The sequence below is a fragment of the Helicoverpa zea genome, chromosome 19 (assembly GCF_022581195.2).
Source record: "Helicoverpa zea isolate HzStark_Cry1AcR chromosome 19, ilHelZeax1.1, whole genome shotgun sequence".
NCBI lineage: Eukaryota > Metazoa > Arthropoda > Insecta > Lepidoptera > Noctuidae > Helicoverpa > Helicoverpa zea.
In genome coordinates, this window is record NC_061470.1 from 887,258 (window position 1) to 911,674 (window position 24,417).

Genomic DNA, 24,417 nt, shown 5'->3' on the forward strand with positions numbered 1-24,417 from the left:
TTCCTTACTGCTAATAACTATAATGCGAAAGTAACTCTGTAAAGAGGTAGAGCTGAGATGAAATCTGATAAAGAGGAAGGTGCATTATTAGATAAGTTTTTCTTTATATATGTAGACAATTATAAATTATGTAGATTCGATAAGGATTAGGTAGCAGTAGATAAGAACTTAGAGTAGGTAACTATAGAGAAAATTTATGTTTGGCTGATTTTAGTAGTTTCCCTAGACACGGACAATAAAACAATGAGCTTCTAAAACTTTTACATTACTTTTACATTACTTTACAGCATCCATGGTCACGGGCAGACTAAGGTGTTGGTCGTCTTGATATATTAGTTACAAACAGCTACCCTACATTTTGTTGATTATTATTGACAATGCTGTAAAGGATCCGAAACGTCGGGATTAAATAATATTAATATAACGCGATAAAATCCGTAAAAGTAGTTTTATTTAAATGTCTAATATTCGCGTAAGTGTCAGAAATCAATAAGCCTCTATTAATACCAACTGCCTACCCTTTCCCAGCTCAGCCTAAAAAACAACAAGAAAATATTTATTTTCCACACCGCTTTACAAGCAGTTTCCAGTAAATATTCATTAAAAACCTTCTAGTATCTAGTTAATAGGCGTCTGACAGTTTCTTAGGAAAAGAACCCTGTCTAAGCGTTCCTTTGAATTTCCCATTAATATTGAAATATTAATTATTACTTGTTTACTGCGGCTTTACCCGTCTTCCAGGGAAATTATTTACCGCATGTGCATAAAAAGTAGCCCTTACGTTATTCTGATTTATAAACTAGGCAGTCGAAATACATTTCAAATTCGTCGAAATACAAACTCATTTTTGCTTGAAATACACTAACTATAGTTCGGCCATTCAGAGAATGCGTTCCTGACACGTCGCGATTGAACTGACGACGTAACTTTGCAATGGCGTTGCAGTTACGATAAAAATATTTTTGCTGGTTGTTTACCGTTTTAACAATTGAGGAGCATTAAAACAACATTATTATATCAATAATCAATGAATGTAGTTACGTCGTCAGTTCAATCGCGACGTGTCAGGAACGCATTCTCTGAATGGCCGAACTATAATTCCATGAAATTTAACAAAATGTCGAATTTATGATGTTAGTGGGATGGCATAATGTACCTCTAGAAATATAGAGTAAATGGTTCCCGTGGTTTCACGCGTTTCCTAATTTTACTCTCTGAGATAAAAAGTAGCTAAGCTTTTTTTAATAAAAGGGCCATCACATTTAGCCCTGAAACACATTCTCAAATCAACCTGAAAGTTCCTGTAAACAAACAAACTTTCCAACCTTATAATATTAGTATAACATGAAAAGTTGAAGAACGAGCGTCTCATTTCGCTTTCCATTGCGCATTGTGCATTGTTATTGAAACGCCAGTCGAGTGTGAAGCGGCAATGTACTCGGAGATAGCGGTGACATGTTGAATAGAAGTCGATAACTGTGTGTGAAGGGACCCTTTTATGTGGTGTTTGAAAGATAAGTTTAATTGTTTTTTGTGTTTTGTTTAGAAGGTACGTTAGTTGTATAGGAATTGTTCCTTTTCAGGCCAAGTTTGTAGAAAATTATGGTCACATAATCAAATTAATAATTATGTATTATAGAGGCGATGTGTGTTTGTATGTTTGTTAATTATATATAATATATAATCTTTATTTATCAGACAATACACAGTCCATTTTGTTAGTTATAGAGGCGCAAAGGGTTGAACAGATTTTGAAGAAACTTAGCAATAGGTAGGTAATAGGTATTCCTTGCTGTTGTACATCAGAATAATATACAGGCTTCGGGGTGTTGGAATACCCCCAGGAAGCGAGTAAAACCACTGCCGAAGGGAGCAATAAAATAATATATTATTAGAAGAAAGAAAAGATTATATTATTTCAGAAATGATTTATATAATGACAAAAACTGCGTACATTTCTTATCAAGATAAAAAACATCCTTGACTCTGAAAAGAAAACTTAAGTACAAAAATTACAGTTTTTTTTTTAATACTCCTACAATTAATTGTCGCCCCCACTCAAAATTTTTAACACCACTTAAACGTAACAGTAAGCGTAAAACGAATAAAATGAAAAATATAAAAAAGTCCGTTACAAATTACACCGCTTGACATAAATACTGGACGCCTTGCAAATAACAAGCCCATTATAAACGAACAGATTACGCCTTCTTTCAAAAAATCTTGTCGACTTTCAGAGTACCTGTGTACTGCAAATTTTTATGTATACAATTTTATTATAATCCTGTATAATAATATTTTGCATATCAATGGTTCTTCACACCATATAGACAGACATGTGCTGCTGGGAAGTTGATCCACCACTTCTTCCTAGCAAAAACGTGTAGGAAGTGGTGAATAGTGTGAAGATATAGATAGATAGTGGTGTAGGGTGGCTCAAAAAGTGCTGATTTTCAGCCCACTTTGAATAAATGACTTTTTGTATTTTTATCTTTTATTGAATTCAGGATTTAAAAAAAAGACTAATTTGTTAATTTATACACAGAAACTGTTGGCGTTCCTTTTTACTAATAAAATCGAAAAAAATCGAATGAAAATCTATCCAGCAACCCGTCTTCCCAGAGACAGTGGGATGAGCCGCTCTGCAGAGTAACCCGGAATAATTTAATAGAAACGGCAATTACTCCTGCTGAGCGAGCGCGCCTACTGGCTGTGGGTAGATGGGAGTCGGGACTTTGGCTACAGGCACTACCGTCGTCAAACATTGGCACCATGTTTGACGACACAACTTTCCGCCTCGCTACCTGTTTACGTGTAGGAGCACCGTGCTGCTCCCCTCATCGCTGCCACTGTGGTGAGGCTGTCACCAGCCTCGGACACCACGGCCTGTCGTGCAGCCGTAGTGCGGGCCGTATTGCGCGGCACGCAAATATCAACGACATTATACGTCGGGCTCTTGTTGCCGTCGGGGTGCCAGCTGTACTGGAACCAAATGGCCTGGCACGCAACGACGGTAAGAGACCAGACGGCATGTCTTTATTCCCTTGGAAGATGGGTAGGCCTTTAGTATGGGACGCAACCTGCGTCGATACTCTTGCGCCATCCCATCTTCCAAGTTCTGCGTGCTGTGCTGCTGCTGCCGTTGCGGCCGCGGAGAACCTCAAGCGGCGGAAATATAGTGGCCTTGTCGGCAACTATATTTTCGAACCGTTTGGGGTTGAAACCCTCGGGTCGTGGGGTCCGAATGCGCACACCCTATTTAAAGACCTGTCTAGGCGGTTGGTTGACGCTTCTCGTGACCAAAAGGCTGGCTATTACCTCGGACAAAGGATCAGCATGGCCATCCAACGAGGTAATGCTGCCAGCCTCTTGGGTACGCTCCCAGTTGACAGCGATGGGGATGAATTTTTTGACGCCTTTTAGATATAGTGTATATATATATTTATTTTTTTTTTTATTGTTCTACTAGGAAAGTTTTTTTTGTGTTGTAAATATCTATGTATATAACTTTGTAACTAATAAAAAACTAAAGACTTTTCCAACTATCGGGCCAACTGTCGGTCGACAATTTAGTCTGCAGTATGCGGATACTTCGTCCTGTGAGAATGAATTCCAATCTCTGGTGGTTTGATGGTTAAATTATTTCGAGTGTTTTATTTTAGGCTTCGGTTGAAAGGCTCTCGATTTGTTTTGGTGCTGACTCATTTTTTCTGCATCGAATTGTTTACATTTTTCGTCTGTTTTGTATGTCATTAAATTAGTGGTGTGGTGAAGGAATTTCGTTTTTTGCTATTACGTTAGGATAAAACTGAACAAGAATATTCGCAAGCTGTTAAACAGTATAGACTTTTTTCGGTAATAATGTGTCATAGGAAACTGTTATAGGAAAATAATGCGAATTCTCTTAGGTTTAGATAGCACAATTATCCAGAAAATACAGCCTTTTATTTATCTGGCTGGGCGATGTAGTACTTACCCACAGGACACGGGACCTAGTTTTAAATAAAAACCTTTTACTTCATCTGGAAACATGAATTCTCTTCACGGTTCCAATAAAACCGAGTAAACCTAAACAAATAAGCATTCTATCCCACAGGTAATAAAGATCAAAATTGCGATAAATAGATTCACCCTATATCAGTTTAACTAATGTATTGTCACATTAATTGTACGAGTTAGTGAGCCGGGGATTTCATTAATTGTTTCCGCGTTCCGTTTTACGTGAATTAGTTATATATCCTTTCCTACTGGGCTTTCGTTTGTTGTGAATTGTTTTGTTTATTGATGTAATGGTATAAAAGAGGAGTGTCAATGGGTTTTGATTGATTCGTGTAGTGGTCTGTCAGTAACATAACTTTTCAGTAGTTTTTTTAGTTTCTTATGCTGAATCTTATATGAAGAGATCGTGGTTAAGTTACAAACGCAAATAAACCAATTAGTTATTGGGTTAATAAACGTTCGGCGCCGTGGATTGGTTTGAGGATGGGTCACCGTGTCCATTTATCATGACAAGTGCCCCCATGATTTGCAAGGTGCTTGCCTGTATTAAAATAGGCAAAAACTGTTATGCCTTTAAGAAATATAAAAGAGAAAGTACTTAGATCCATTTTGACCTTTTTATAAAAACTACACAAAAATATAATATCTACACATAGTGTGTAGTAGTAAAATGTCGTAAAATGCTCAAGACATAAAAACATCGGAGAGGGTTATATTTTGTTCGCAGAGTGGACGAGAGTGGGGTAGGCACAATTTATGAGTCGCTCGAGGGTTCACTAGCACGTGTAACGTAAACAGAAATGTTATTAAAGACGGAGTCTAACCTTGTTTTAAATGTAAGGTTTTGGGACAGAATCGTGGCATGATACGAACCAGAAATTATTATAGAAAGGCGAACGGCAGGCTTGTATGGGACTTTCGTACCGCTAATAAAATTTCGTGTTTTGGGATATTTTTTGTTTTAATTGGTGGGTAATATGATAGACAAGCCCTTTGTAAATTCTTAGATTTTTAGAACTTGGGAAATAAAAGTTATAGTCAATTTTGTTTTTAAGGTTATGTACTCCAGTGTACCCATGTAGGTTGTTTTAGCTAGGTACATAAACGTTGTTATGGTAATAAAATTCATGTTCTACCTAGCTTGTCTCCTTTTTGTCTCTTAATCAACAGCAAAGAACTGAACAGAGACTCTGAAAGATTTTCGTTACCTGTCAATAAAATAATTGCCAGTACAAAAAAAAAAACATTGATGGTGAAAATAATTTATATAATTAAATTATTAATATATTATGCAATAATTGTTCATTTTAAGGTATAATATGTAATTAATTAATTATATTTACTGTTATTTCTATTTTTAAATAATTATTTATCATTTAGTTACGTTAAGTTTAAGATTATTTTTAATTGGTATAATTAATTAATCTGGAGTTCTAAAAATACTACACAAACATGAAAATGAATGGCTTATTTGCCAAAATATGCATGAACAACAAAAAAAAATATGCGGTACGAAATCTGCCGTTCGCCTTTAAACAATTAAAGGATGAAATTATATGAAAGGCTGTAATTTGATGAAAACTTACTTGTGTTCAACAAGTAGGTAAGTTTTCATCAAATTACAGCCTTTGCTTAAAAATGAGTATTTTGAACAAGAAGTGAGTATTTTCTAAAGAAACACCATATACACAAAATAAAAGTGTGTCTAAGAAATCTACATAAGAAAATTGCTGCTAAAAATCATCAAGAATCACTAGTTATTTTAAAATTAAACTAACTTTTAAATCTGTAATTCTCTTCAGTAAAAATACTACTTACAAGAACTGCTGTCTCCTAAGACAGTTTATTTTTAAAGTAAAGTTAACGTTGTCAGCTGGATGATAATCTTAGTATCCATTTTAAATACTGAGACGATGTAAAAGAAAAACATTTTCTTATTTACTTCAACCATCTAAGATGGTATTTTAATTAATTTTGCTTTGATACCTATCTTCTTGGAGAGGTAAATTATTTTTATGTTTATACCTAGACTTGTTATAAGTATAGCTGTGCCCCACGGTTTCATCTATCTTTGTGGTACCTGGCGTAACGTGACTTATCATTTAACTAGTTTCTATCATTGGTTTCACCCGTGGGAATTACATGACGCATCAATTACAATCAATTACATATAGTCTATGTAGTCTATAGTTATTTAATGGGCTATTTAAATTTAAATATTTTTATTGGACCAGCAGTTCCTGTGATAAATGCGAAGAAAATGGCTTTGCTCCATAAAAAATAAACAACTATGTCTAACTCTTTTAACCTAAATTGATACAGAACTTTTTAAACTGTAAAAAACAGTTCACGATCCAGTCCTTCTCCCAAATTGAAAAACACCTGAACACCGAACCACTAGAACTAATTGTTGATAACTAAATGTGACGCGAGCTCACAATATAGCTGGGAATAGCGCGACATATCGATTGTTAGCGCGGCTCGCTGTGACGCGGCCCCAATCTGTAGCGACGCTACGCTGAATTATTTAGCTGTGAGTGGAATGATGGCACTTTTGGTTTTTTGACTTTTTTTTTAATTTAGGGTTGAGTGAGTGTTTTTGGTTGAGATACTGGATTAGTTTGCAGTAGATAAGTTATTTGTTTTTTGTAGAAATAATCATCTGTCCAGCATCTTCTCAACTACATTGAGGTCGGCTTCATTTTCGGAGGCTGTGGAGTACTGGAGGTATACTCAGCTACATTCGGTAAGACTCGAAGCCGATTCTAACACAGGAAAAGGCATAATGGTAAAATGCGAATATGGGTCGCATAGCTAGAATACGCACGCTAGAATTTAAAAAGATAACTTCAATTCAATATAAAACGTAGAACTGAACACACTTTACATGCTTACTTTAGGCATACAATAAAATTATGCATTCACTCTCAGAGAATTTTATTTCTTTCAATGGAAAAAATTAAAATCAATTCGCCGTGATCATCATACATACATCTCCAACATCTTGTAAGATTTTATAAAGAAGTTATGAACTAAATAAAATTTATTTCAGCGGCGTGCAAGCTGAAATCAGTTCAAATCTCCGGCGAATAAAGTTTCTTACACATTCTAGAAATATCATCGTGTAGTGAGAAAATTGCCCTGTTTGTATAATGTCGGACTATAAATATTTAACTTGAAGTTTATTAACATTAATGTCAATTAAGCTAAAATCGGTAAGTATACAGCTGTTTTTTTTAATCAAAATTTTCATTCTCATACCTTTAAAATCTGGACAATTGGTCATCTTTAGCGATAATAGCAATCACTTTAGTCAGACTACTACATCACTTATCATCATCTCCCGAGCCTTTTCCCAACTAAATAATGTTGGGGTCGGCTTCCAGTCTAACCAGATGCACCTGAGTACCAACAAGGAGCGACTGTCTGTCTGACCAGCTCAACTCAGTTACCCGGGCAACCCAATAGCCCTTGGTTAGACTGTTTGTCAGACTTACTAGTTTCTGAATTTTACGTCACATATATTATCGTAAATATTTGAAAGCACTGTCATGGCGACTTTCATAAAATCCAGCAACAAAATTGTTTCTCAATTACAATCAGGAAAGTTTATTTTTTAATAAAATTCACAGATGCTGGAACGGGCATTAATATTTTCAGCCTGACCTAGTTTCTACTTGTAGCAAAGTATTTTCATATACAACCTTTTTGTAGATAATATTTTTTTGTACGTCCGCTTGGTTAAAAGTCGATTTAATTTCGGATCGTGTAGCAGGACACAAAAAATAATATCAAGAATGCACCTAGGTACGTAATCATTAAGAAGTGAGTAGGTATGTGAATTGCATAATTTCTTTGACACTTACTTCTATTATATAACACACAAGACTTCTCTCAAAATAGAGTTTAATTTTTACGACATAAAAACTATTATCTGATAATTATTTTCACTCAAGTCCAAAGTTTCTGTTATCAAGAAAAGTATACCTAACAGACACAGAGTAAGTTGGACACAGATGCGACAAAAAACATTTGCAGCAGTGACATTCTAAAACAACTTGAGACAAATAAATGGGAGTTTCGTTATTACTTCTAAAATATCTTAGAGAAATAAAATAATAACCAATTCTTTGGAAAACAAACACAAGTTTAAAGTGAAAACTGGTGTAATTTATATCCAGCCCCAGTTGGGGTTGAATGGCATGATATATCGTCCTCTAGGCAACGTGCCAAGACCCCGTGTGATCATTAGCCAGCTGAACGGTAGGAGTTTGCACAAAACCTTCACTTATGGAGGGCCACTAATCATCTTAAATTGGGCTGCACAAAACCTAGTTTGGAAATGCAAATTGTTGCAGTAAGTGTGGTTACTGACTGCAGTTCTGAATTTTGTAAAGATTTATTCGCATTAGTCCTTCTAGTCTCGAGGTAGACAAAAAATAAACTGCCATATTTTTAAGTAGTCGTTTTCCTACGGTTTCATCCGCGTCCCGTGGAAACCACTGCCTGGTACGGGATAAAACATAGCTTATGTTATTCGAGATGAGTGTCACTTTAAAACAGTTAATTATTTTTTCAAATTGATTTAGTAGTTTAAATAAAACTACTTTTACGGATTTTATCGCGTTATATTAATATTATTTAATCCCGACGTTTCGGATCCTTTACAGCATCCATGATCACGAGCAGACTAAGGTGTTGGTCGTCTTGATATATTAGTTACAAACAGCTACCCTACATTTTGTTGATTATTATTGACAATCCGATTCACGCAAAACGAGCTCACTGTATTCTTAGGTCGAGCAGTTGTAGGCTTGGATTTTGATTTAATAGTTTCTATGATGGGATTCCAAGCAGGTGGTATGCACCAGCCATCATCTCTATTGAAATTTGGATGTTTTTTAATTTCAATAGCCTCGCGAATCATCCTAGGTAGGAATCGGTTTTCTCTTGCAAGGACTTGTGGTTTATCAAATCTGATGTAATGCTGGGCCTTGTCTAGTGTGTGTTCACAAACTGCTGACTGTCTGGAACGGCGGTGTTTGACATCGGCGATAATATTAGAATAATATTAATATAACGCGATAAAATCCGTAAAAGTAGTTTTATTTAAATGTCTAATATTCGCGTAAGTGTCAGAAATCAATATGTTGATTTAGTAGTTTCGGAGTTTTAAGGTCCAAACAAGTAAACAAAAAAATGTTTCCTCTTCACCTTAAATAGTATAGATTAATAAAATAATACGTGGCTACTATGCTACGAATAAATTCAAGTTACCAATAACCTAGTATTCTACAAACCACAGAACACGTCCCACCTTCAAATATAGACACAGTGACTTCAACACAAGAATATTTTCAAATTCAACGGACGCCGCGCGTCGCCTGAATGCGAATCAAATATGGCGCTCATCTAATATTTGGACATGAAAACATAGCCCGTTCTGTCTAGTTATCTACAGAATATAAGTTAGTTTCTAGGGTTCCGTACCCAAAGGGTACCTAAAACGGGACCCTATTGTTTTCGCTCCTCTGTCCGTCCGTGCGTCTGTCACCAGGCTGTATCTCAGGTTGAAATTTTCACAGATGATGTATTTCTGTTGCCGCTATAACAACAAATACTGAAAACTAGAATAAAATAAATATTTTGGGGGGCTCCCATACAACAAACGTGATTTTAATTAATGGTACGGAACCCTTAGTGCGCGAGTCCGACTTGCACCTGGCCGGTTTTTTATTCATACAGAGTGATTTACAAGTTTATAAAGAAAATATATATAAGTTTGTTGGTTAGTGCAGTTTTCATCAATAGAATTAAGTAGTTTTAGTGTATACCTAAATATCCGTGCAAAGTCGGGGCGCGTCGCTAGTATTATAAAATGAAAGGTATAGTGCACTTTGAATTCAACAGGCGAAAGGGAAGCTGTGAATTTGAATTTTAAATGCCATCTCTATATTTGCTGAGATTTTCAGTTTGTTTTTACTGTAAAACGCGAACTTTGAACTGGCTTTTGTTTTTATATTTCGAGTTTTCTTTGTTAACAGTTCAGTGGAAGAAGTTAGTGATATCTGTTGTTGAATTCAAAATCTTAATATGTTTTTATTTTAATTATGTTTCCTGCTAACTTACAAGTCAAGATTGATATGTCCGAGTCAACCTTTTTTATCCTGGTGCAGAAACTAATTGCCTCGGGACGCTGGTAAAACCACTAGAAGCTAGTTTTTCAATATGAATTTGACAAATAAGGTATCATAGGATATAATAATGTAAGTAACCTTTGGAAGGAAAATGGTCAATTTTCAAAAACAATTTCAATTTCAAAACATTCCAACTACTAAAATATTGAACATTTTCAACTAAAATCTATAAAACCAAGGTAGTAAAGGATATTTTTACCAGCACTGGTTGGTAACAGTAGATCGATAGGCGACACATTTGTCTTTGCAAATGGCGCCCAAACTACCGCGATGCTTCTAAAAAGATACTGACACGTTAAACTAATAACCGTCTTACCACAAAAACTTTTAAACTTGAGTTTAGCACTTGTCTAAAAAATTGACAGATTATGACGTTGAAATAAGGTCCATTTTGCAGCCACACTTTTTTTAGACAAGTGTTTGACACATGTTTAAGTTTTTGTAGTAAGACCATACGTACGGACCATACGTAGACGCTGCAGGACCTACAACAGATGCTGAACGACCTGGCTGAATCTTCTCTACGCATCGGCCTACGGATGAACTTGGACAAAACCAAGGTCATGTTCAATGAACATGTTCTACCGGAACCGATTGCGATACACGGCACCGTTCTCGAAGTTGTTCGGAAATATGTATACCTCGGGCAGACATTGCAGTTAGGTAGAAACAACTTTGAGGACGAGGTGAATAGGAGAATTCAGTTGGGTTGGGCTGCATTTGGGAAGCTACGTCGAGTCCTAACATCGTCGATCCCACAGTGCCTAAAGACAAAAGTCTTCAATCAGTGCGTCCTACCTGTCATGACTTACGGAGCCGATACGTGGACACTGACGGTACGGCTGGTCTACAAGTTTAAAGTCGCTCAGCGGGCTATGGAAAGAGCTATGCTTGGCATTTCTCTGAGGGATCACATTAAGAAATGAGGTAATCCGTCCGTATATGTTTTAGATAGACTGTGCTGGCTTTGTACATATCCTTAGATATTTCGGACTTTGAGGACGTATGTATGTACGTCTATTAGCTTACTTTGGGTTAGCCGACTAAAGGAATAAGGCTTCTTAGATATATTTTTTTTTTCCTTAGCCCTTATTGTCCCACTGCTGGGCAAAGGCCTCCCCGTTTTGTCTCCACACCTCTCGATCCTTAGAGTGCTCCCACCAGTCAGGGTTGTAGGCGTCCAGATCGTCACGCCACCTCTTCCGGGGCCTACCACGTCTGCGGTGGCCATCCTGTGGTATCCACTGAGCAACAACATTGGCCCACCTGTCTGGATGCATTCGGCTGACGTGCCCAGCCCAGTCCCATTTTAATTTTGCTGTTTTTTGGCCCACATCGAAGATTCCTGTTTTGGAGAGTATGACGGTATTGCGTACTCGGTCCATCCGCTTGATACCTAAAATACTACGCTCCATTGCTCTTTGGCAAACCTTGAGCTTGGACTTCTGACACTCTGTGAGAGACCAGGTTTGCGCACCGTAGGTTAGGACGGGCAAGATACACATGTCGACTAATATTTTTTTTTTTTTTTTTTAAGAATTAGTCGACATGTTTATTCTTAGATATTATTCTTTTATTTATTGCATTTACTAGCTTCTACCAGTGGTTTCACCCACTTCTCGTGCATCTAAACAAAAGTAGACTATATATAGGTCCTTCTGGTAAAGGGCTATCTGGCAAAAGATTTTTCGTAGTTTTTATATTTGACGTGTCTATCTATATAATGAATTTATTTGTATAGCATGTAATAAATTTTAATGATTTCCTCTTAAAACTGTTTCTAAATTTAGAAAATATCTCTTATGAATGGTTTCATATTTAATAGTACCACTTTACTCACCTATCCCTAATTTCCCAAAAATCACCTTAAAACCGTTCACCCCAACAGTCTCCTGTAACAAACAGTGAGCTGTTACGTGTCAGTGGGCGGAGGCCCCAGGAAGCGATAAATCACACAAATTGATTGGTGTCCAGCGCTCGCTAAAACGAGCCGGCTGAGCCTCCGATGGTCATTGTTCGAGTATTTTTGGATCAAATACTTTCTTTTCTTGATTTGGCTCGGTGTGTCAGTAATCGGGGAAATGTGGGTGATTTATTGCGAAGGTTTTTAGAGGTGGGGTGAGGGGTGTTAATGTTATGAAAAGGATTTGTTTTGATTAAACAATAAGTAAGTTTATAATGTGTAAATATCATTACAAGAGCGTGTAGGTATAATTTTGATACTAATGAATGACAATCGCAATATCATAGCAACCAAATAAATAATAATATTTCCTAATTAATAGGTCGTAAAGTAGTATTGCATGCACCCTCTTATATTAAGCACTATGTATTTCTTAACTGCAAGAGAAGTAACACCTTTAATTTTACTCCGACATAAAAAAAACAGGCCCTAAAAAAACTTTCTAGTGGGCTCACCTCTCACCTTCAACCGTAGAGCGGCAACAGGACAGCCGATCACAAATAAACTTTTCATTACTTACACCTTCGCAACCCGGATCACGGTTCACACGTTTCAATTAAAACTCAACCCCCATTCAACCCCAGTTTTAGTTTCACCCCCTTTTAGTTTCGCCCCACCTTTCAGTTTCACCCCACCCCCAGTTTTAGTTAGAACACCATGTTTTATTGATGGCTTGTAAAGACCACACTGACCAAGTTGATTTGGTACTGGAATTGTGTCGAGATGTAATATTGGAGCATTTGATTAAATTGAGATAGCAGTCGGTGGTTATTAATTTGAGTAATGTTACTTGTCTCTTAATATGATTATGGTAGGTATATTTATTTACCTACGTATCTGAGCCCATTCATTTTTCTGACGGATGATAGTTTTTCTCCCATAATAAAAGTTAAAAATACTCCGTATTTATTTATTCATTGTTTTGCGGAATAGTTTTGGTTAGAATCCGGTGTTAAATCAATAATTTACCTAACCATTGATGAACATAAATGAAGAAACAAAGACACTCACAGCATTATACATTTATAACAGGAATTAATCACGATGCATTTCAATACTAATAGCTCAATGCAGGTATTATTAATGAGCATTTATAACACAAGCCATTCATCCGCCTGCTAACATATCTTGACATATTCCTAATTAGCTTACACACCACATCTTAAACCTAATATTCTAAGTAGAATATTCCAGAAATTAATCACAAAGAGATGCAGCCTACAAAGGCGAGTAACGAATTCCTAGAAACTGATTTAAATTAATTACACACAGAGACAAAATTATAATAATGATATGCAAATTAAGTACTGAGAAATGTAAAGAGATGAAGTCTTTTGTGTAAAGTATAATGTCCTTTTTTGTAGTTGCCTGAATTAATTAACTCATATAAGTAGATTTAAACTAAATATCCTTTGTCACCACTTCTTCAGGTTTGAAACTTTTTAAAATTCTTTATTGTACACAAAAATATTTTTAACCCCCGACGCAAAAACGACGGGGTGTTATAAGTTTGACGTGTCTGTGTGTGTGTGTGTGTGTGTGTGTGTGTGTGTAAGTGGCATCGTAGCTCCCAAACGGATGATCCGATTGTAATACGGTTTTTTTTGTTTAAAAGGAGTGTCATTCGAGAGTGTTCTTAGCTATGTTTGGTGGAAATCGGTTCAGGTCTTCAAGGTCATCAGCTCGTTTGATAGGTGTGAGAAGAATGTTACACGCTCAGTTTACTTGCAAGCATGTGTGGGATCTGAAATTTGAAACACTAATGTCTTCTGGAACCACCGAGCTGGTCTGCTGTTAGGGCACGAAGGTAGGAGACGTAACCCTGAACTGCCTTTTAGTAAACCCATCGAGTTTGGGCTCGTTGAATTTGTCTTGACTAGTTCTCTTCAATTGACGAGAACCTGATACTGGAAATGGGATGTGGCGGATGAAACCCTGGAATGCCGGAATGAAACGGATAAACCGATTTATATCTTCGCTGAAAATCTAGAATGACCAAAGGTTTATGTTTCCTCAATCTGTGCAATTCTCCCAGAGCCAGTATTTTATGAGGATTGTTAAACAGCATCCTTTGTCCGAGATCGCATAGAGCGACCCCATCTTAAAATAAAAGAAATTAACTGAAAGAAGAAAAAATTAAGGAGCTCCTTCAAAAAGCATGAAATAAAATTAAATTATAAATTTAAAAAAACCCCCGACCCAAAAAAAGTACGCAATTAGTATGACAAAAGGTTAAAAACGCTAAACCCTATAAAAAGCAAAAAATAACTTTTAACACTACGTAAGTACCAACTAAAGCATGTCAGACTAAACTAAATTTTGACGTGTCGGGGGACCGCTTTTTACCTTCAAAAATACTTACATAAATCAAATGATACCTACCTAATTACAACATTCGTATAAAACAAAATTATATACACAGTTATAAGTAGTATATACTTAATTACTTCTAACGTTAGGCTAATAAATTAGAGCGGTCCCCCGACACGACAAAATTTAGTTTAGTCTGACATGCTTTAGTTGGTACTTACGTAGTGTTAAAAGTTATTTTTTGCTTTTTATAGGGTTTAGCGTTTTTAACCTTTTGTCATACTAATTGCGTACTTTTTTTGGGTCGGGGGTTTTTTTAAATTTATAATTTAATTTTAATAGAAACAAAATACAGAGCAGTTATGTAAAAACTTATGTAAACTAACAAATGTTATCATAATTGTTTCAACGTTTGTAGCCCAATAGGAGACAATCTTATTTTCATATGCTTGATTAACTTTGGTCCAGTTGTAATTTTCATTTCAGAAAACTCTATGAAATATAAAGCTTCGTACAGACTAGTCCTTTCAAAATACGCGTTCAGGAGAAAATATTTCAAATCACCTACCTATAGCCCACATATAAAAGTTGAGTACACGTGTTCAAAAGTACGCATTACCTTCCACGCGTACATTAGAACGTCTCGTCTATACAGAGTTAAGTTTTATATCGATCTTATACTATAGGTATATTAGACAAGAAGTTCCAAAACAACCCTTCAGCCTTGATAGTCTAAATCAGTACTCACAATAAGAGTGAGCTATATTTAGACTCACAAAGCGTTGTTCAGGAACTGTGTATGGGATACTATAGTAGTTCTAGTTTAGATACTATTGTTAGATAATACTAGCTGTCTAACCTGACTTTCTATTCCTAATGAATAAAAAGTTACCAGTGTGTTCTGATGAATCTGATTACTCTTTAAATGATAAGCTCTGAATAAGTTCCCTGTCTCATGATGAGTCATATTTATACACACTGATTGATTAGAACTGCCAAAAAAGAAAGTTAATAAGTTAAAGTTAATACTTATACTTACACAAAATTATCATCATAAAACATAATCATAAGCAACACAAGTTACCGATCTATTTCCAGTCCTCGACGACACACGCTTAACCTTTGAACTACGTATTGAGTTCAGTATGTTGACTTGTTATTGAATATTCATGGGTAACTGTCGAAACACGTCGCTTTTCATTAACCCGTGGATAACTGTTTTCTATATCGTGTGACAGAATTTTCTTTACTAGTTACTTAATAATTCATTCTTTTTAGGTTGCTATTTCTCTAATCTCTCTGCTGCAGACTAAATTGTCAGCCAATGGCTGATAGTTTTTTTTTTAAGGAATCGTGAATCCAATCAAACTGTTTAGTCGGTCTGATACCGGCCGGATATGTACCTGATCGTTGTAATGTGCGCACTACCATTCATCTCCATTCTAATTTTATTAGCCCAAACAAACTATCAGTCGACTAAATGTTTGCAGGAACTATTACGTACTTTAATTTCTTCTGGGCCACTGAATTCCTTTGAAGATGCTACTCCTTTGACAAACAAACTCACTCGTTTGATTTCTTTGAAAATAAAAATACGTTACAAGTTATTTATTTACACATTATGATAATGGTCATAATAATATTTGCATGCCGGTTAAACGGCGAGACATGTGAAACACATACCTACTGTAACATCTTGTAATACCATACCATGTTTCTAGCAAATAAAATTTCTGATTTCTGATTTCTGATTTAACCCTTAACAGCCCACAAGTGTCTCGCGGACACATTTTTGCGTTTATGTTTTCATAAAAACGAAAGTATTTATTTTTATGAATCGGCCTTTTATCTAATTTATCACCAATGTTTTACGAATCTAAATGTGCAATGAAAATATTTGTAACATGAATAGTTTATTATTTTTGGATAATAAACGAAAATAGTACTTCATCAACCCACAAGTGTCCAACAGACACAGTAACATTTTGTTTGATTCAAGTGTGAAGGTAGATTGTTTTTTATTTACATTTATTTATACATAATCTTATGGTGTCGGGTGCCATGCAAGATGTGGCAGGGTCAAATCGGGTAGCTACTCAACCATCTGAACTTGCTGCGAAAAGCAAGAAGCGTTGTTATATTTGCCCTTCGAAATTCTTCGGGCTTCTAAACAGTGTTATGATAAATGCAATCGCAATGTCTGCTCTGAACATTCTGAAGAAAAAAAATGTATAGTATCTATAAATGAATAAGTGTAAAAAAAACATTACTGAAATACATTATACTGTCTTTTTAATTCAAAATAACTTTATTTTGCTTTGTCGTACCTTACCTACATTTATAAAGTGTCTGTTGGACACTACTGGTCAGTTACGTCACAAAAGCATTCTGGATAGTTAAGGGTTAAGTACCTAAGCACTATTTATTCCAGATGAAAAATTAACTAATGAAATACACAGCCTAAGTGACTTATTATGCTTTACATTAACAGAGGTTGCTACTAACCTTATTAGCAACCAGTAATAATTGGATTGTGGGGGTCAAATGCCAGTCATGTGGTATATCGATTTTCAGATGTTTTTGGTCAGAGTTAGGTCTTACCAAGGAGTGTCGTGTTACGGTAATGACAAATCTAGTAACGAGGTGGTCTGATGTTGTAACAAAGGTCACGGTGGGTGCTGGATGCAGGTAGCTTTCCAGTCCTTTTGGAAATAAATGGCGCCTAGATTTAGCCAATGGAAATAAGTACACAGACAGTAACAGCTAGACACAGCAAAATAAATAAATTTGAATTTGAATTTGAATTTGAATTTGACACTTATGGTAACATTGATTCGTAGCAATCACACAGTGGTTTTTAACGTGGACATGAAAATGTGGCAAAATAATTTTCAAACTTTTCATTTTTATTTCCTGGAGTAACTAATTGAAATGGTGATTTTTTGGAAGGAATCATAGTGTAGAAAGATATAAATAGTACTGCGTAACTTTAACATATAATTATATATTTAAAAAAATAATAGGGAATGCATATACAAAAAAGAACAAAAGCAAAACTCTAGTTTCCTTTACACCCCAAAAAATCCATCACATAACTCGTCAATACATCCCCAATACTAAGACGTACGAGCAAAGATAGGCGTAAACCTTCCATTTTCTTTATCTTTACTGTCCATATATCCCGTTTATTATCCTCGGAAGGTTCTGGAGCGAATGTGAGCTACACTGTTATAGCTTGCAATTACTTAGACTGGAGTGTATTGTGAAGAAGGCAGATAGGTCACAGAGATGGCTAATGGTTGAGGAGCAATTTGGGATAGGGACTGGAATTAGGAGACTCTTTTGAAGAAGGGGAAATAACTAAGTTGGATGTACGCTATTGTATGTCGACAGTCTTGTCGAATTTTCCGTCCCATTGGGCTATGAGAGTGAAGGAATAGTAAGTGCACTTGTATCTGCGCAAATGCTTGTGCACTATAATATGTCTTGCGCAGCTGGCTGATGGCCTGTGTGAAAACAGTCGCCGCCGTGGCCGATATTCGGCTAGGAGGACATCATCATCAGTCGGTTTCCAGTCTGCAAGGATGTAGCTGAGGACAAGTGTCTTAAATGTAGTGGTTGCCTATATGATCTCCTTAACCTAATTACCAGAGCAGCCTCATACCCTTTGACTGATACTTTCTGGCTTCTGACTACCGAATATTTGAAAGCGTGATACGAATGTAAAGCAACTTTCATTTACAATAATTTTGAGATATATTATAGAGTAGGTACCTATGTAAGTATTTAATGGTCGCTGATCAACAATAGTTTATGCCATAAACCTCCAAAAACTTTTTACGTTTCTAACTTTCAGCAACTATGTTAAGATTGTATTGATAGCTGAAGTTTGAGTAATCTTCGATCCCCCCCTCCCCTACCGTTATATGTGAGTTTTACTACGTACTTACAGAATAATGTCTTTATTGATGTAATCAACCAAACTATACGGCTGAAGGTCATTTTAGTGCTGAAATTGTTGTTATTAAAAGGCATGTTATGGTTGCCCTAAGTGAAGGAGCCAGCTACACACTTACTTAGCCCCATAAGTTTTATTAAAAAAGTAGGTTTTAATGGATGACTGTATGCTTATAATAGCTAAATGAAAAAGTAAGTTGGTTTAATTCCCGTTCACTCCAAAATAGCTTAGCCTATTGAGATGAAATTTGACGCGAGATAGGCTACTTTTTGACCCGGAAAGGGACGTAATTTCCTCAGAGTTCTGACGAAATACCATTCTAAATTAAATTCAAATATCAATCACACAAGGGTTCCCCAATAATGCAACTCATTCAAACAAATTCATTCAATAATAATACCGTAGACAATACCATTGACTACCATAGAGAACTATCGAAGTGATTACGTGTAAAGAGGTCGGAACTCTTTAGTCTATAGCCATGGCTTCCTCGTGTATGCTAACTATTAGGGTAATGGCTTGACAAACAAAACGTTTTGCTCATAGAATGATGTTTCTGAATTATGGAGTAAGTTTGTAAATAAATAAGAGTATTTAGAGAAAAGTGTTTCAAAGTAAGATGTCGTGGTGGTCTAGTTGTTAAAGCACCTGCCTGTCAAGTAACTATGAGTTTGACTTAGGGTTTGATTCCAGATGAGGCCAGTTATAATCTTACTTTTCTATGTACCTACGTTCCAGGTGTATTTGGACACCAATGACTAAATTGAAGTTATGTGAAGTAAATATCTTGAGAAAACCTGGACTTGAGAAAATCTGCAATCCAACCCATCGTAAAGAAACGTGGGAATTAATGGTCAAACCTTAACGAAAAAAGAAATTTGGGCGCATGGCCTGAATACTTTTAGAAGCTCATTAAATTTGAAATAAGTCTACCGGAACATTTATGATACCCATAACTTTAACAGCAGTAAGCAAACACCCTCAAAACATAAAGTAAAACTTTTTTTTAAACATTCCAATACTACTAAGTTTTGTATAAAATCTAAATAAAAGCAGTAGCTACCACGAACCGGATTCCGTTCACACACAATCTCAGTCTGCCGGTAATCTTAAAATAAACGGTTTTCAAACCGGATCCATTTTATTTACTTCTAACTATATATATTGTGTAAACAGATTGCCTGAATTTTTCAGCGCTATGCTCGAGTTTACACTAGCGATTGAGTGAGGTTTAAAGTACTTTCAAATATTTATTGGAAAACGTTCTTATAACTCTTTTTTTACCTGATAGTCAAGAAGAGTTATTATCCTTGGTAGTCGTTATGGGTAGTCAGAAGCCAGTATGTCTGACACCAGTCTAACCAAGGGGTATCGGGTTGCCCGGGTAACTGGGTTGAGGAGGTCAGATAGGCAGTCGCTTCTTGTAAAGCACTGGTACTCAGCTGAATCCGGTTAGACTGGAAGCCGACTCTAGCATAGTTGGGAGAAAGGCTCGGAGGATGATGATAAGTCAAGAAGAGTTAAAAACATAACATATTATTATACGACTATATATGTATAATAATATACTAAAATGTCCGTACACCTTTTCACATACGGTCGGTTAGCCCCATGGTAAGTTTTAGCTACATATATACATATTTATAAATACATATAACACCTGAACCACGGCCATCAAGCATGCTCGTCATGCACACAAATGTTGACCGAACCAGGAATCGAACCCGGGACCTCAGGTTCGGCAGTCCGGCATGGTGACCATTGCGCCATCGAGGTCGTCATATATGTATGCATGTGACGCGTTCCTTCGTGTTTCAGAAGGATCGTTGGATGCTTGTTCCTGTAAGTAATAATGTCTGTACTCCTTGTTCACCAAATAAAGATTATCGTCAGACTATCCTAAGTACTGCTTCACAAGGGTCCGAAATGATCTTACAAATGATCACTAGGTTGGGTCTTACAAACATATAAAGCTCAGAATTGCTCAATAGGTTTCTTCCCTTTACCATTACTATCCAAAACTCATTGAGGAACTTAACCACAATAAATCAATTATGCTTTCGCAAGCTTCTAACTATCCGTTACTATCGATAATTTCCGTGGTTGTCTGTGCGTGTGTTATCTTTGTCAAAGGATTTGTAATCGTTATCAGTTTACGTATTGCCTATCGAGTGCTGATAAGATATTGATAACAAACGAATCATTTTATTCAGGAAGCTTCTTTGGGTGCTGAAAGTTGTTTGTTGGTATTTTTGTCTCTAGGATTCTAAAATCATAGTGGAGACGAGTTCTCCTATATTTTTTTTTCACAATATGGATTTCATTGAATGTCGGTCATTTTCAATAGCATTTTCAAACCAGCGGATTTTTTGAGCGAGATTATACGTACGTATTTTTACGACCGGTTTAGTTAGCTAAAACAGCTACCGATGCGAAAGATGTCATCCATTCAATACTGAGCGAGTGTCGCGCGTATAATACCTAGGCTCGGTTTTGTTAAGGCCAAATCCACCAGTATGAAAGCACTGAAAGTGCCGTAAACTTTACTACAGTTTACTTATGTCAACTTGGACTAGATTGAGATAAAGAACTTTGACATTTAGTTTGTAAGGAGATCACAAATAAGAACATAATATTCTTGTTCAATTCCGATCTATCACGAATTCTCTCTCGCTCATTTTGGCAAAAGACAAATGTGATCCTGACACTCTTGGAAATAAGGTTGAAAATCCGGAAAATTGAGTCGGATAAATAATCGGATTTTCAATTCTTATATTGAACGGAATTGAGCTCTTTACATATCGAGGAAAGTGAAAAGCAAAATGGATAAGGATTAAAGATTGATAATATTTTTTTGACACTTTTCAGTTACCATTGTATTTAATTACAGAATACTTTTAGAACATCCTATAATCAAAAAATCCTGTTACCATCTTAATCTTCCTGAAAAAGTTAAGTCATTTGTCAGGCTTATACGCCAAAAGTACTGAACCAAATTCAACGGAATGCAATACACTCTCTACCTAGGGCGTAAGAAAGAAAGGCTATAGATTCTTTTTTATCCTCGTGTGGAATGTGGTATGTCCACATAGAGGGTAAGTATTCATTTCTTTTCATGAGCTAGTAGTATTTAGATTTACAAATTGTATACACCTATTCACAAAATTAAATGTAAAACTTGCACGTAAATTAAACTTGGTACAAAGGAACAAAAACGATTTATTCCTGTAACTGAAAGTTCTATGCATATTCAAGGCTTTTTAGAAGCTTTACCTGCATACACAGAATTTCCAAAGTGCAGTTTTCAGAAATGCATGAATGCACCTCGGGCAAACATTAGTTGGTTGAAAAGGTTCAAGTTGTGAAATCGGCGGTTATTCTAAAGAGTTCTTTGTTGAGTTAACTATTGACGAAAATGTGGTCGCTAAGCTATTGAAGGTTTTTGAGCTTTTGATCTGAGTGTTATAATGAGAAAAGTTTTGTTATAAGTTTACAGGACACATGAGTGAATAAGCCGATATGTAATTATTCGGCAAAAACGTTGAATTTACATATACCGACCTATATCACTGAAAACAGCTCTGGCCACTTTCATAGTCCTACATATAATGTATATGAATTTCTCCACGCGCCCTAAAAACAGCCTACAGCTTTTAACGCTAAACGGGATAGCCAACACTGAAATAATTTTACAAAACTGTCCACTAGTTCCCCAGATTATATAGTGCGTCTAAACAAACATTCATAGGAATATACAAACTCTTCAGCTTTATACAAATTGTATAATACCCTTTTATAGTGTGTATAAGGCGGATGAACTCGTTGGCAGATCGTAAAGTGATCAGATAATCAATAAGTGTTATCAGATAATCAATAATAAGTCGGATACTTAAAAATCTGGGATTCCGTCTAGACACAGCGTGGAATGGTCCTGGCTAGCTGCCAGCAAGGATCTCATGCCAATTGCATAAATACAATTATTAGTGAGTAATTGTATGTTTAAGCATGGAGGTTGTCTAGTGGCTGGTTTATATTTTACGAGAATTAAAATTAAGTAAAAAATCGAGGCCTGGAAAAATCTCTAATAAACAGAAGTCATATAAATATTTCGTTATCCTTCTTCAATTAAGATGATATCTTATTTATTATGCCACCGATATTCTAGTATATCAAGCCACGTATTTCTGAATTTCTAAATGACACTCCAAACAATTCCCCGAGATCTATGAATTCTGTGACAATAAAGTCAGTCAGATATCTAAATAGGTATCTTTTGGTATCGTATACAAAATAGTTTTGGGTCCTATGTATGAGCATTGACTACATTTAAAACATTGGTAAATAATTATTTCTCATGAGGTTGAGACCGCCGACCCCTGGGATACCTGGCACCTGGGTACTTTGTTTTTTTTAAAGATGTCAAAAATCATCAAATGACCCCTCCCGCTGTGGGTTAGCAGCGGTGAGGGAGTGTCAGACTCTTACTGACTAAAAACCGTCGTGTTCCGTCATAGGCCTTTTATGTACCAGAGCCGCGGTATCTCTTTCGAACAACCCGCAGCATATACCTGGGTACTTGAGAAAATACTGTAATATTGATGTCGAAATGCCGTTATTTGATCTGCAGATGACTTGTCATTACAAAAACACAAATTAGAAATGTCTGGTTTAGAAAGCTATCAAATTATATCAAACAAGTAATTTATTTTTATTTTCCTCAACAAACCTTATTTTCCTTTACAAACGTAGTTGCGTATTATTTATCAACGCTAGAATGAGCCATCCAATATATCTGCGTTTGACTTATGAGCTACATCTTGACAACTGCGGAAATTGATAAATAAACGAAGATATATTACCTTGCTGAAACTTTCAGGTAAGTAACCTTTAGTCTTTCACAATATACATAGATTACCTTTTGAAGAAAATGTATGTATGAAATAAATAAATATTTTACACAATTTAGTTTTGTATAGGTGGTTGATTTTCAGATATTCAATTTTAACATGAGGGATCGCTTTTCTCTAAGTTATGTTTAATATTGGCTCTATCTATTGTCTTTCTTGAAATAAAGTGATTAACCTGTTTTACATTAACACCCTAACACAAAAGGACAAATAACTTCACAGAACTATAAACAAAAACAACACCCTTTGTTTACATCCTGAATAATTTATCTACCTTCCAAGTTTTGGCGAAAAAACGTGAGAGACCTTTCAATGGCATGTTTTTGGCTGAAACCTCATGGCTTACATGTTGGGTAATAAAAAACTTTGCACTAACTCACCGTTCCACCCCCGCAGCTGACGTCCTCGGCCATAACCGATCACTTGTCACTATCATACCACTATACCACCACACACATTCAAAAACAGAACGCGAGTACCAACCTCATTTGTAACCACACACAAAACGCACTGGCCATGCAACGTATTTTTGAATCGCGATTCGAAAATTGAATGTTTATTTTGGAAAAGGGAACCGACGCGTCCAGTCGGCGTCGGGGCGTCGAGGGGACTGGGTGCGCGCGCTGCCTCGGTTTCCATGGAAACGCAGGTTTGCGTTCAGTACGTATATTGAGAAGATAATAAGTGTCGTCTGATGGAAAACTTTGCTTTCGAGAGGGATGCTTTATTGTGTATGCTAAGTTCGACGGAATGCATAAACAAAATGAGAGGGGTTGTTTTGTTCTTGAATGAAATGTTTTATGATTTCAGGGGTATGATTTTTGGTATCACGGTTTGTTATGTAAATGTTGACTACCTATGAATTTAGGTCATGAATGATAAAAGTTATATCATCATTTGTGTTGTCAGCCGCACTGTTTTAACGTAGGTACTTAGAACAGAAGGAAAATTAGGAACAATCTACAGAATTTCTCAAGCGCGTCTTATTCTACTGATCTACTTATTACTCCACTTCTTGCATAGGACAAAATATATTCCTTTATTTATTTCATTATTCCTTTATAAAATAACATAATTTTCTCC

General features: G+C 36.0%; 1 protein-coding gene across 2 annotated transcripts in view; it reads right to left on the reverse strand.

Moving 5' to 3' along the window:
- LOC124639449 (calcium/calmodulin-dependent protein kinase kinase 2) overlaps positions 1-23,858 on the reverse strand; it is a 157,908-nt gene extending 134,050 nt beyond the window's left edge. Inside the window, exon 1 of one of the 2 annotated variants that reach the window (XM_047176812.1) lies at positions 23,715-23,858. In XM_047176812.1, coding sequence (XP_047032768.1) covers positions 23,715-23,747 — 33 coding nt within the window. In that variant the 5' untranslated portion in view covers positions 23,748-23,858. The remainder of the gene's footprint in view (positions 1-23,714) is intronic. The other variant, XM_047176813.1, reaches the window with a different exon arrangement.
- Between the last annotated feature and the right edge of the window lie 559 nt (positions 23,859-24,417).